The sequence below is a fragment of the Vitis riparia genome, chromosome 6 (genome assembly GCF_004353265.1).
Source record: "Vitis riparia cultivar Riparia Gloire de Montpellier isolate 1030 chromosome 6, EGFV_Vit.rip_1.0, whole genome shotgun sequence".
Taxonomy (NCBI): Eukaryota; Viridiplantae; Streptophyta; class Magnoliopsida; order Vitales; family Vitaceae; genus Vitis; species Vitis riparia.
The window spans coordinates 15,735,832-15,749,044 of NC_048436.1; the positions used below are offsets into that span (position 1 = coordinate 15,735,832).

At 32.0% G+C, this 13,213-nt stretch overlaps 1 protein-coding gene across 1 annotated transcript; it reads right to left on the reverse strand.

Moving 5' to 3' along the window:
• Window positions 1–8,970: 8,970 nt before the first annotated feature.
• On the reverse strand, window positions 8,971–10,972 carry LOC117916703 (2-methylbutanal oxime monooxygenase-like). The gene is made up of 2 exons (XM_034832850.1): window positions 9,997–10,972; window positions 8,971–9,882 (listed from the first exon to the last, which is right to left on the reverse strand). The coding sequence occupies exons 1-2, from the start codon at window positions 10,939–10,941 to the stop codon at window positions 9,232–9,234; spliced, it is 1,596 nt and encodes a 531-aa protein (XP_034688741.1). The 5' UTR covers window positions 10,942–10,972; the 3' UTR covers window positions 8,971–9,231.
• Between the last annotated feature and the right edge of the window lie 2,241 nt (window positions 10,973–13,213).

Genomic DNA, 13,213 nt, shown 5'->3' on the forward strand with positions numbered 1-13,213 from the left:
ATGAAGGAAAAGAAAATAAAAACCAAAAAAAGAAAAGAAAAAGGAGAAATGATATTTTGGATAAGTCTAAAAAATCAACTCCTTGAAATAGTTAATTATTGATTTTAAGTCATCATTTTTTAAAATATATATCATTTACATTTATTCAATCATTTCACCTCTTTTTCTTACTTTATAAAACATACAAGGATCTATAATATAAAGAAAAAGTGACAAAGGCAACATAAATAATGTCTTTTTGTTGGATTTAGGATATAGTTAAAAAAGGATAACAAAATCAACATAAATAAAGATGTTTTCTTGCAAACCATGTGAACATAAATGAAGAGACGTTTTTGTGAATCACGGGGACATCTTTCACATTACAAAAAAGTACTATTTAATAAAAATAAATGCAGTATGGTATGATTGCTTGATCACTATAGTAAGCCATTTATTAAAACCAAATTCTCTATTAATAGATAATGAATTTAATACCATGTTTAGGAAAATAATAATACTCTATTAAAGGGACATGGTTAATAATTTTCACTACATGAAATATTATTGATGGATGATGGCTAGGCTTTTAGACTATCTCAAAAAATACTTCATATGATGATTTTAAACTATCTCAAAAAGTAATTAATCTACATGAGTCTCATAAAGCATGCATCTTCAAAGTTATTTGGATGTTGATTAGGTATAAAACTGGATGAAGTGTCAACCTCTAGATCTTCAAGTTTTTCTATACATCGATTAGGTTAAAAATGACAATACTAAATCATCCACCACCGTTACATTATTTATTCTGTTAGTAATCTCATTTCACGGTATTGTAAAAAGTAAACATTAATTGTCTAATATTTTTTGAAAATAGATTTAAATTTTTAACAATTTGGCTATTGTAAACCTAAAATTGAACCAGATTGATTCAATCCATGATTTTTCATTTAAAAAAATAAAAAATAAATCAAATCAATATGAAAGTTATACAAATAAACTCATAACATGTAATATCCATTTAGTTATATTATGGATTCAACGTATATTCTTCACATTTAAATGGATCCTAAACTACACTTACATAGCTTTTTTGTATGGGTTGATTCATATAATTGAAATAAACTATAACAATAATTATTCATATCATTGGGTTATAATAATACAATTTGAAATGAGTTGTAATAATATGAGGTGATTTATTATAATAATATTATTTAAACTTTTTGTCTACAATATTCAATTATATAGTTGTTGGTTTTAGTCCAAATTAACAATTATTATTAAACCAAACTAAATTGAATTGATCATTTAAATTTCTAAGTTCAATTACTCAATTCTTAATGCATAAAAACTTATTATAACATTGGTTCCATATGCCTTTATGCTAATTCATTTCATAGATCTTGTCACCAAACGGCCAAATTAAAAAGGGAGCTGCCTTTTGATGTGTGAGCCAGGTATCTCTAAAGGGACCTACCATCTTGTGGGCGAATATCATACCAAATCAAAATTCCAATTGCCTAGTTCAATCAAATGTTATCAAGCCGATTAGTTTACCACTTTTTACGCTATGTTGGGTTTTAGGAAATTTGAGGGAATATGTAAGAGAAATAAAAAAATAAATAAAAGAAAGGAAAAAAAAAAAGATTTAGTATTTAATTTTTTTTCATGATTCTTTAAACTCATTTTTCTTCATTACGTATAAATTAAATAATTTTAAAATACATAAATTTCTATCACTTTTTAATTATATTTTATTTTTCTTCATATTTCTTTTAATAAAATCAAATATGTAAAAATCATTTTTCTTAACAATTTTTTTCCTTTATTTTTCGATATTTTTTAAGAACCAAACATAGGTGTTTTATTTAGCCTTGGTTAGAGTCATTTATCTAAATATCTATACCAACAACATCATAGATGAACAATTTTTCTCATATACGTTGATGTGAAAGATATAAAATCACATGTGTTTCAAATAGAGAGAAAAGACGAAAACACATGACTTGTTCAACCATATATATCAAGACTCCATAAAAAATAACATGTATTTCACATATACATGCATGTGGAGGAATCTCTCACATCAACATATATATCAAGACTTATTTAGCCATATCAATTGAAGAAATTACAATGGTAGAACACTACCAAGTTGGAGAAACATGATAGACCCATAGTTCTGGGAAAGTGTCCAAAGGGAACGGTAAGACCATTAACTTAGTTGGTGCAAGTTGCCTATGATGGCAAGTTTTGAAGGGCTTGGAGGTGTAGTTGCTCTTTCTACTACAGCTCTGTTTTCCCATTTTTGAACGAGAATGAAACAGATGACAGAAAAAAGGACCACACTGTGTAACTAGGGTAAAATCATAATTTAATTAATTAAGAAAATAAAACTTTGGGTTAATTAAATATAGTAAGGCTTTAATGTTGAGCTTTGGGCTTGAGTTGTAAGGATAGATTTTGGGGCTTTGAAAAATAATAATAAATCAATCAATCAGAGGATGAAATTGTCTTTTCCCATTAGAAACCTAAATATATAGATTGGGTTATCCCTTAAATATGCATAAAAGTTAGATCATAGAAGTGTTTTTTTGTATGGTTTTGAGGTATAGAAGAATTGGACTTAATAAAAGGTTAAATAAATTATTTAAATGATTGGATGCTAGAAAAACATTAGACTAAAAGTCCTTAAGGAAAAAAGGTTGAATAATTGTTTTAAAAAACAAGTTAAGTGAATAAAAGAAATGAAAATTGGATATTTCTCTTGGAATATTAATTTACTAAATTTTGGTATATAATTAAATAATAAATAAATATATACTTAGGGTATAATATTTATCAAAACTTTAATTTGAAGGATTTCTTTAAATCTCTCAAGTGATTCATAAGAAATTTCTGCAACATTGTTCTTTGGATTTACGAACTTAGTAAGGGTTGATAGTGCAAATAAGTCATTATATAATTCTCTACCTATTTTCATCTATTTTTAGAAGTATCAAAGTGTTTGAAATTTCCAAAGTAAATCAAGGAATAATTTTCTGAAATATATTTTGATTTGTTCCTTAATTTATTCAATAAATTGGGAATATCTTGTGATTTGTTTATTGTCTTTTAAGTGAATTTTAATGTTTAATTTATTATAATGATTTTGGAAACTCTAGTAATCAGTGACCCTAGTCAATAGAAAATAAGTTGTTAACCTTTATTACCCTTAATGGAGGTAGTAATGCAATGCAACCCTAGACAATAATGATGTTATTGGCCTTTGATATGCCATTTATTGGAAACCATTTTATCCACTAGTAAAAGGAACATTTTGAGGCTAATCACCTCATGCAAGTGTTGTGCCAACGGAAACTTTAATGCAAACAACATTAGTTCAAGAACATAAAAATAAAACAATTCATACAAAGGTACACAAAGTTTTAACATGGTTCGACCAACCATGCCTATATCCATAGATGATAGAGAATCTTTTCATCATACCATAGAGAATATTAGAAAGCACGAAACTAGATACAATTATTGGGTTTTCGAAACATCTCATGTTTCCTCACTCCTTGTATTTACACCTTAAACTATGAGTCCCTCGTTCCACCAGATGTCTCCTATTCTTCCTTACATTTCTATCTATCTCGTACAAGTCTCTACAAACACATCTCCATCTCATGACCTTTTCTCCTGATGACCTAAAATATTTATAAAGACATTCTTAATAAATTTCCTCATTAACTATAAGGATATCTAATATTACAATGATACATCAACTTAAGAAATATTTTATACAATATTCTTTATAAAAAAAAGAATTTACACTAATTAGAAATTTGGGACACTTTTCAACAATCTCCACCTTGGATCAAATTCCATTAAGTCAATCTTCCATATTTCCATGATATACTCTTTTTGTATTATATCTATCCCAACAAAAGAGCAATCAACTCCACTTTCAATCAAAATTCCTTTATAATCTTTTGGTTTTTTAGAAATCTTAAACTCAGGCTCACAAAAAGATAAAACAATCAACACAAAGGTACACAGAGCTTTAGCATGGTTTGACCAACAATATCTACATTCACAATTGAGAGAAAAACTTTTTGTTGTACCATAGATAATATTACAAAGAATAGAACCAAATACAACTATTAGGTCCCCAAAACATTCCATACTTTCCCACTATTTATATCCACACCCTGAACTATGAGTCATTCCACTCCACCGAGTGCCTTCTATTCTTCCTCACATCTCTATCCATCTCGTATAATCTTTATAAACTCATATCTCATTCTTTCGTATTTCTATAATATAACCAAACACGAAAAAAATAATTTTTCTCAATATTTTTTTTCCTTCCTTAATATACTTTTTGAGAACCAAATATAACCTCAATGTTAAATAAGCCTTGGTCCAAGCCATTTCTCAAAGTGACTGTACCAACAACATTAATTATAAACAATTAATTTTTCTCATATTCCTCCTAGTTTCCTGCCATGGATTTCATTTCTGTGCTAGAATTTTTGCTGTTATATTCAAAGGAAAAAGGTAAATAACTAATTCATGGAGTTATATTTAAACCTTTTATAGTGGTAGAAATCATGCTTTTATAAGAAAGAATCATGACTCATGTGTTAATTTGATATTTATATGGTTTTTTTCAGTTCTTTTTTCTTATTTCTTCTTGATATAACATCACGTGGATTTCAAAAAGAGAGAAAATATCACAAACTTAAACACATGTGTTGAGGAAAAGATCAAGGGAAACTTGTGTTTTGAAGCTGCTATTTGGGAATTATATGGTTTTTGGAACCCAACAATGGGAAATATGAGAATCAGCTTTTAATATGAAAAGTATTATTATTTTGTGAACTCTGAGCTAACTCTGTCTTCTATGCCCAAATTGTCCCTTCATTTCTCTAGCTCAGCATCCTTAGCACCATCCCAACCTCCATGTCAACAAGACCATTGAAATTTAAAAAACAAAAGAAAAAAAAATACTAAATTCTGAATTTTTAACTTCTCAAAAAAAAAAAAAAAAGACCTAACCCGAACACCCAATTTGAATGTTTTCCTTTCTTATTTTTCTTCACTCCCAACAACCCAAAATTTCTCTCATTTTAGTTCAAAAACCCAAATCCAAAACTCCAAGGTGGTGTCAAAATGCGTCTTTTGGCGTGTCTCTGACTGAAACGCCTTAGTTGGGCGCTTGCCTTGAGCCCTAACCACAATTGACTCTTGTCTAGGAGCCATGGGAGTCCAAGAGAACTCGGGAAAAATGAAATGGAGCTCAGGTGGAAAGAGTAGGTACCCAAAAACTGAAACCCTAACCTCCAAATGCTTCTTAGTCTCGCAAATTTGTGTCCAAAATAAATCTATCAACAAGAAATAGGACCAAACATCTCTTTTAGACTACTAAATCGGTGAAGACCTTGAAGAACTAGAGGAAGCGATGCAGAAAATGAAATGCGGGAGACTCTTAAAGTATTGGATCCCGACGAATCGGTTGACCGGTCATCGACCAGGAATAAAAGTCTACTGGAAGAGAGATAATGTTTGTTCCCCTTTGGTATTTTGGTGATTGTACCTTAAGTACTACCTTAATAGCCCTTAGGTACTACCTTAACTAACCTTAGGTACTACTTTAGTTAAACTTACGTACTACCTGTGTGAAGGCTCAGAACTTCACTTGTGGATATTACTTAGTTCATTTGTGACCCTTAGAACATGCCATTTTGTGATTAATAAGTGTGGTCAGTTGGTTTACCTATGATATTTTGGTGACTGTACCTTAGGTACTACCTTAATAACCTTTAGGTACTATATATCTTAATCCACTTTAGGTACTACCTTAACTGATCTTAGGTACTACCTTATTTAAATTTGCATACTACTTGTGTGAAGGCTCAGAACTTCATTTGTGGATATTACTTACTTCATTTGTGACCCTTAGAACATATCATTATGTGATTAATTAGTGTGGTTAGTTGGTTTACCTATGGTATTTTGGTGACTTTACTTTAGTTACTAATTTAATAGCCCTTAGGTACTACCTTAATCTACTTTAGATACTACCTTAATTTACTTTAAGTACTACATAAACCGACCTTAGGTACTACCTTAACTGATCTTAGGTACTACCTTATTTAAACTTACATACCACCTGTGTGAAGACTCAGAACTTCATTTGTGGATATTAATTATTTCATTTGTGACCCTTAAAGCATGCCATTATGTGATTAATTAGCGTAGTTAATTGGTTCACCTTTGGTATTTTAGTGATTATACCTTAGATACTACCTTAATAGCCTTTAGGTACTACTTTAATCTACCTTAAGTACTACTTTAACCGACCTTAGGTACTACCTTAGTTAAGTTTGATTTGTTATATTCTGATTTTTTTACTCAATAATAATTGTTATTATCCTAAAATGTGGTATACATGTGTGAATTATGTACGTTTTGTACTATCTTTTGCAAAAGTAATTCATAATACCAACTATGACAACTACAATGCTAGCTATTTACCCCATTTGCTCAAATTTGACCTATTTCAACCGAGTTATGCTTTAGAGATTCATGGAACTGAGCTGCTAAAGCTAATCCGCTGCTACAAGAAACTTCAATGACTGTGGGTACTAGCTTTTAACCTAACTATCATCTCTAAAAATCAATACTCTTTCTTTATTGAGATGTATGACAAGTTCCTATGATTTATGCAAATATTGGATTGCACTGGAGAGACAAAGGACTAGGAGTTGTAGCTTCTACTTCTATGGACTTTGTAGATGTAGTCTGACCCTTCCACATTTTTATTGTTATCTAGTAGTTGTACTTTGTTTAGGTGAATTGATTCTTATATTTTTAGTTAATCCAAATTTAGGGATATGTTGTTTAATTTACCAAAGATCTCTTGTTTGTAATTCTCATTATCATATATAGATGTTGGTTAAGATTTGCCTATTTCCTCAACAACAATAATGGAATGAATCTTGTGTAACTTGTAACAATATTTTTGTGTAACCTTATAAATAATACTTTTGAGACCAAGAAAAATTATTATCTTAATAGGGTTATTGATTTATCAATAAATGAATATTTATTAATTTATAAAAAGTATTATATTTTTATTTTATAATATTTATACATGTATGACTTATAAATAAGGTATTCTAATTTTAATAAAAAAAAAATAGATACCTCAAAGATAGGTAGACTCATCAATGGACCCTTTCTCCTCTTGTTTTCCATCTATTTTTTCATGTCCGTCATAGAATAATAAGATGGTTAAATATTTTTTATTTTCTATCCAATTATTCTTTTGATTTTGGAAAAAATTATCTTTATCAATATTAATTTGACCAGAATGAAGACAAATTTACCCAAGCATAGAATTACGACCAAAATATAAAAATAATAATAGAAATAAAAAAAACCTCGTATGGTTTGAAGCATCTTGTTTTGGTAGTTACCCATTATTAAAACCCATGAAGTCTGGGTAGCAAATGAAGGAACTAAATCTTGTAGCAGAGATGATATTGATCCTTCAAATGATTCACATACATGAATAAATATGGGTTGGTATAAGAAACAATAGTTGTTTCATCATGGACAGTTTTTATTATTTGTCTTTCTATGCTTTCATGATTTAGCCACAAATGTATTTTTTTCTTTATTTCCCGTGTTCACCTTCAGCTCATTCAATTGTCTAGGAGCGGGTTGGTGTCATTTTCAGTTTTAGACATAAAACCGGTCAACCGATTAACCCTTCTCAATCAAGGTTGGTCAAAAGATGCAAAACATATTTTCTCTCTTCCAATAGCATTAATCACAAAATGACATGCTCTAAGGGTAACAAATGAAGTAAGTAATATCCACAAATGAAGTTTCAAGCCTTCACACAGGTAGTACGTAAGTTTACTAATGTAGTACCTAAGGTCGGTTAAGGTAATACCTAAAGTAAATTAAGGTAGTACCTAAGGTACAATCACCAAAATACTATAGGTGAACCAACCAACTATACTAATTAATCACAAAATGGCATGCTCTAAGGGTCACAAATGAAGTAAGTAATATCCACAAATGAAATTCCGAGCCTTCACACAAGTAGTACACAAATTTAACTAAGGTAGTACCTAAGGTTTGTTAAGGTAGTACCTAAAGTTGGTTAAGGTAGTACCTAAGGTCGGTTAAGGTAGTACCTAAAGTAGATTAAGGTAGTATCTAAGGGCTATTAAAGTAGTACCTAAGGTACATTCACCAAAATACCAAAAAAGAACAAACATTCTTTCTCTTCCAGTAGACTTTTCTTCCTGATTGAGGATTGATAAACCAATTCGTCGGGACCCAATACATTAAGAGTCTCCCGTGCTTCATTTTCTGCATCGTTTCCTCTAATTCTTCAAGGGCTTCACCGATTCAGTAGTCCAAAAGAGATGTTTGGTGCTATTTCTCACCGATAGAGCTATCTTGGACACATATTTGCGAGTCTAAGAACCATTTAGAGGTTAGGGTTTCAATTTTTGGGTACCTACTCTCTCCACCTAAGCTCTATTTCGTTTTTCCTGAATTCTCTCGAACCCCCATGGCTCCTAGACGAGAGTCAGCTGTGGCTAGGGCTCAAGGCAATCGCCTAGCTAAGGCATCTCAATCAGAGGCATGCTGAAAGGTGCATTTTGACACCACCTTGGAGTTTTGGATTTGGGTTTATGAATTGAAATTAGAGAAATTTTGGGTTGTTGGGAGTGAAGAAAAATGAGAGATTTTCCAAATGAGAGAAGAAAGTATTCAGATTAGGTGGTCGGGTTGGGTGTTTTTTTTTTCTTTTTTGAGAAGTTAAAGATTCATAATTTAGTGTTTTTTCTTAATTTTAGTGGTCCTGTTGACATGGAAGTTAGGATGATGTTGAGGATGTTGAGTTGGAGAAACAGAGGGGCAATTTGGGCATAGAAGATAAAGCCAGCTCAGAGTGCACAAAAACGATAATACTTTTCATATTAAAAGTTGATTATCATATTTCCTATTGTTGGTTCCGAAAACCATATAATTATGAAATAACAGCTCCAAAACACAAGTTTCCCAAAGCTCAAAGCAATCCGACGAGCAGCTTTATCATAAGAAGGGGAACTTCTGGATAGAGGATCTAATACAGTGATTAAAGAAAGATAATATTATTCTTCCCCAACTCATCATCATTGATGGAAGAGTGATGAATGCTGGAGACTACTACCCTCCTACCACAGCTTTCAGTCACATAGGCTCAGTGCAACTGCAACCACATCTCCTAGCAACAAGGCAAAGAGGTTTCTTCCTGCCAGCAGTGATGCCACCCAGCTCTTCTTCAAGGCCAAGGTCCTCTATCTTCATCCCACTGGGAAGTTCCCAATCAAAACAGTAGACCAGATTTGCTAATGTGAACTCTGCGGTGATGACTCCCATGTTAGCTCCAGGGCAAATCCTTTTGCCACCCCCAAATGGCAATAGCTCAAAGTGCTTCCCATAAAACTCAATCTCACAGTCCTCAAACCTCTCTGGGTAAAACACATCTGGGTCCTTCCAGCTTTTGGGGTCTCTTCCGATTCCCCATGCATTGACTAGGATCCTTGTTCCGGGGCAAATGTCATATTCTCTGCTGCTGCTTTTGTCGTGGATCTTGAAGTAGTCCATTGTTTCACGGGGGATTAAGAGTGGGATTGGTGTATGTTTCCTCAGAGCTTCTTTGATTACCATTTTTAAGTACTTGAGATTCTTAAGATCATCTCTTTCCACTCTTGGTTTGCTTCCAATGCAGCTCCTGACTTCAGCTTGTAACTTGTTCATCACCCTGGGGTTTGCCATGAGCTCTGACATTGTCCATTCCAAAGTAATTGCGGTAGTGTCTGTGCCACCAAGAAATGTATTCTGGAAAATAGAATACATTTTGGTTATCTTGATGCTTGAAAATTAACAACTAAAAAAAAGATAAATAAAAATGCAACCACCCAGAAAACAACAGCAGAAAAAGAAATTAATTACCATGAGCATGGCCTTGATGTGATCATTGGTGAACTGAAATGGACCTTTCGGATCTTCCAAGAGCCGTATGAAGACATCAACCAGGTCTTCTTGTTCTGGTTTTGGCCTGGTAGGATCAAGATGATCATTAATCACCATTTGGAAGTAACCATCAAGGTTTTGGAAACAGTTCTTGCGCTTGGCTCGGAGTCCAGACATGGCATCTATGATCCACCCTCCTGTTGGGAAGAAGTCCTCAGCTGAGAAAGCCTCCAATACTCTCATAGCCTCCACAAGAACATCATAAAACTTCTGGTTCCGAAACTGCTTCCCTTCATAACTCTTTCCAAAAGCAAAAGCACCAAGAATGCCATCCGCAAGATGGAATACCTTCTGTGTCACATCAACTGGGACAGGTGAAGCTTGGGAGATAGAGCTGATCAAGCGACCAACCTCTACTTCCCTCGCATGCCAAAGCGACTCTGCCCTCTTCGGGCTCAGAAGCTTAGCACTGAAAAGCTTCCTCATCTCTTTCCAGTGATCTGAGTATGGGGCGAAGGCCAGGTCCAGAAAATTGTAAGAAAGCAGCTTTGACCCTGGAGACGAAGGCCTGCTGCAGCAGCAGTTGTCTCGGGTTCTCAAGACTTGTTCAGCCATATCAGCTGAAGAGATTACAATGGTGGGAATGCTACCTAGTTGGAGAAACATGATGGACCCATGTTTCTGGGCGAGTGTCCAAAGGGAGCGGTGATGCGGTTTGCTTAGTTGGTGCAAGTTGCCTATGATGGGAAGTTTTGGAGGGCTTGGAGGAGTAGTTGCTCTTTCTAATACAGCTATGTTTCCCCATTTTTGAACGAGAAAGAAACAAAGGACAGAAAGAAGGACCACACTGAGTGTGAAAAGCCAGTCTGTTACAGAAGATGGAGAAAAGACCTCCATTACAGCTTCTGCGATTTCCATGGCCATGAAGCTCTATGAAACTGGTGAGTGATGTTTGTGCTTGGTGTCCCTTAACAATGGAAGCCCAGTTATTTATAGTCGCTAAATTTTCCTCCACTTAGCTAACAATAATTGAGGGAGCCAAGCTTGAGATAAGAAAAGTAGGCGGCTCTATGAAACATGAATTTTTATATTTTGTTTCGACTAAACTAATTTTGGGTTTTTATATTATCATTGATCACTCATATAGTTGTTGGTTTTAGTCCAAATTAACAAAAGAAAAAATAGTTCTTTTTTGTTATAAAATCGAAACAAAGTAAATCGAGTACTTAAATTGATTATTATTATTAAACCAAACTAAATTGAATCGATCATTTAATTTTCTAAGTTCAATTATTCAATTCTTAATGCGTAAAAACTTATTAGATGACTTGGTTTGAATTTGATACTCAAAACCAAACGATGCACTTCCATCACCAAGGCTCCTATGATATAACATAGCATTATAACATTGGTTTCATATACCTTTATGCTAATTCATTTCATAGATCTTGTCACCAAATCACCAACTTAAAAAGGGAGCTGCCTTTTTATGTGTGAGCCAGGTATCTCTAAAGGGACTGCCATCTTGTGGAGGAATATCATACCAAATCAAAATTTTAATTGCCTAGTTCAGTCAAATGTTATCAAGCCGATTAGTTTACCACTTTTGACGCTATGTTGGGTTTTAGGAAATTTGAGGGAATATGTAAGAGAAATAAAAAAACGAAAAAATAAAAATAAAAAGCAGATTTAGTATTTAATTTTTTTTTCATGATTCTTTAAACTCATTTTTCTTTGTTACGTATAAATTCAATAATTTTACAATACATAAATTTCTATCACTTTTTAATTATATTTTATTTTTCTTCATATTTCTTTTAATAAAATCATATATGTAAAAATCATTTTTCTTAATAATTTTTTCCTTTTTTTAAAAACCAAACATAGGTGTTTTATTTAGCCTTGATCAGAGTCATTTATCTAAATATCTATACCAACAACATCATAGATGAACAATTTTTCTCATATACGTTGATGTGAAAGATATAAAAACATGTGTTTCAAATAGAGAGAAAAGACAAAAACACATGACTTGTTCAACCATATATATCAAGACTCCATAAAAAATCACATGTATTTCACATATACATGCATGTGGAGGAATCTCTCACATCAACATATATATCAAGACTTATTCAACCATATCACCTGAAGAGATTACAATGGTAGAACACTACCAAGTTGGAGAAACATGATAACCCATATTTCTGGGAAAGTGTCCAAAGGGAACGGTAAGACCATTTGCTTAGTTGGTGCAAGTTGCCTATGATGGCAAGTTTTCTATACATCGATTAGGTTAAAAGTGACAATAGTAAATCATCCACCACCGTTACATTATTTATTCTGTTAGTAATCCTCTTTCACGGTACTGTGAAAAGTAAACATTAATTGTCTAATATTTTTTGAAAATAGATTTAAATTTTTAACAATTTTGATATTGTAAACCTAAAATTAAACCAGATTGATTCAATCCATGATTTTTCATTTAAAAATTAAAAAATAAATCAAATCAATATGAAAGTTATACATATATACTCAGAACGTGTAATATCCATTTAGTTATATTATGGATTCAATGTATATTCTTCACATTTAAATGGATCCTAAACTACACTTACATAGCTTTTTTGTATGGCTTGATTCATATAATTGAAATAAACTATAACAATAATTATTCATATCATAGGGTTATAATAAAACAATTTGAAATGAGTTGTAATAATATGAGGTGATTTATTATAATAATATTATTTAAACTTTTTGTCTACAATATTCAATTATATAGTTGTTGGTTTTAGTCCAAATTAACAATTATTATTAAACCAAACTAAATTGAATCGATCATTTAATTTTCTAAGTTCAATTACTCAATTCTTAATGCATAAAAACTTATTATAACATTGGTTTTATATACCTTTATGCTGATTCATTTCATAGATCTTGTCACCAAACCACTAAATTAAAAAGGGAGCTGCCTTTTGATGTGTGAGCCAGGTATCTCTAAAGGGACCTACCATATTGTGGGGGAATATCATACCAAATCAAAATTTCAATTGCCTAGTTCAATCAAATGTTATCAAGCAGATTAGTTTACCACTTTTACACTATGTTGGGTTTTATGAAATTTGAGGGAATATGTAAGAGAAATAAAAAAATAAATAAAAGAAAGGAAAAAAAAAAAAAAAAAACAGATTTA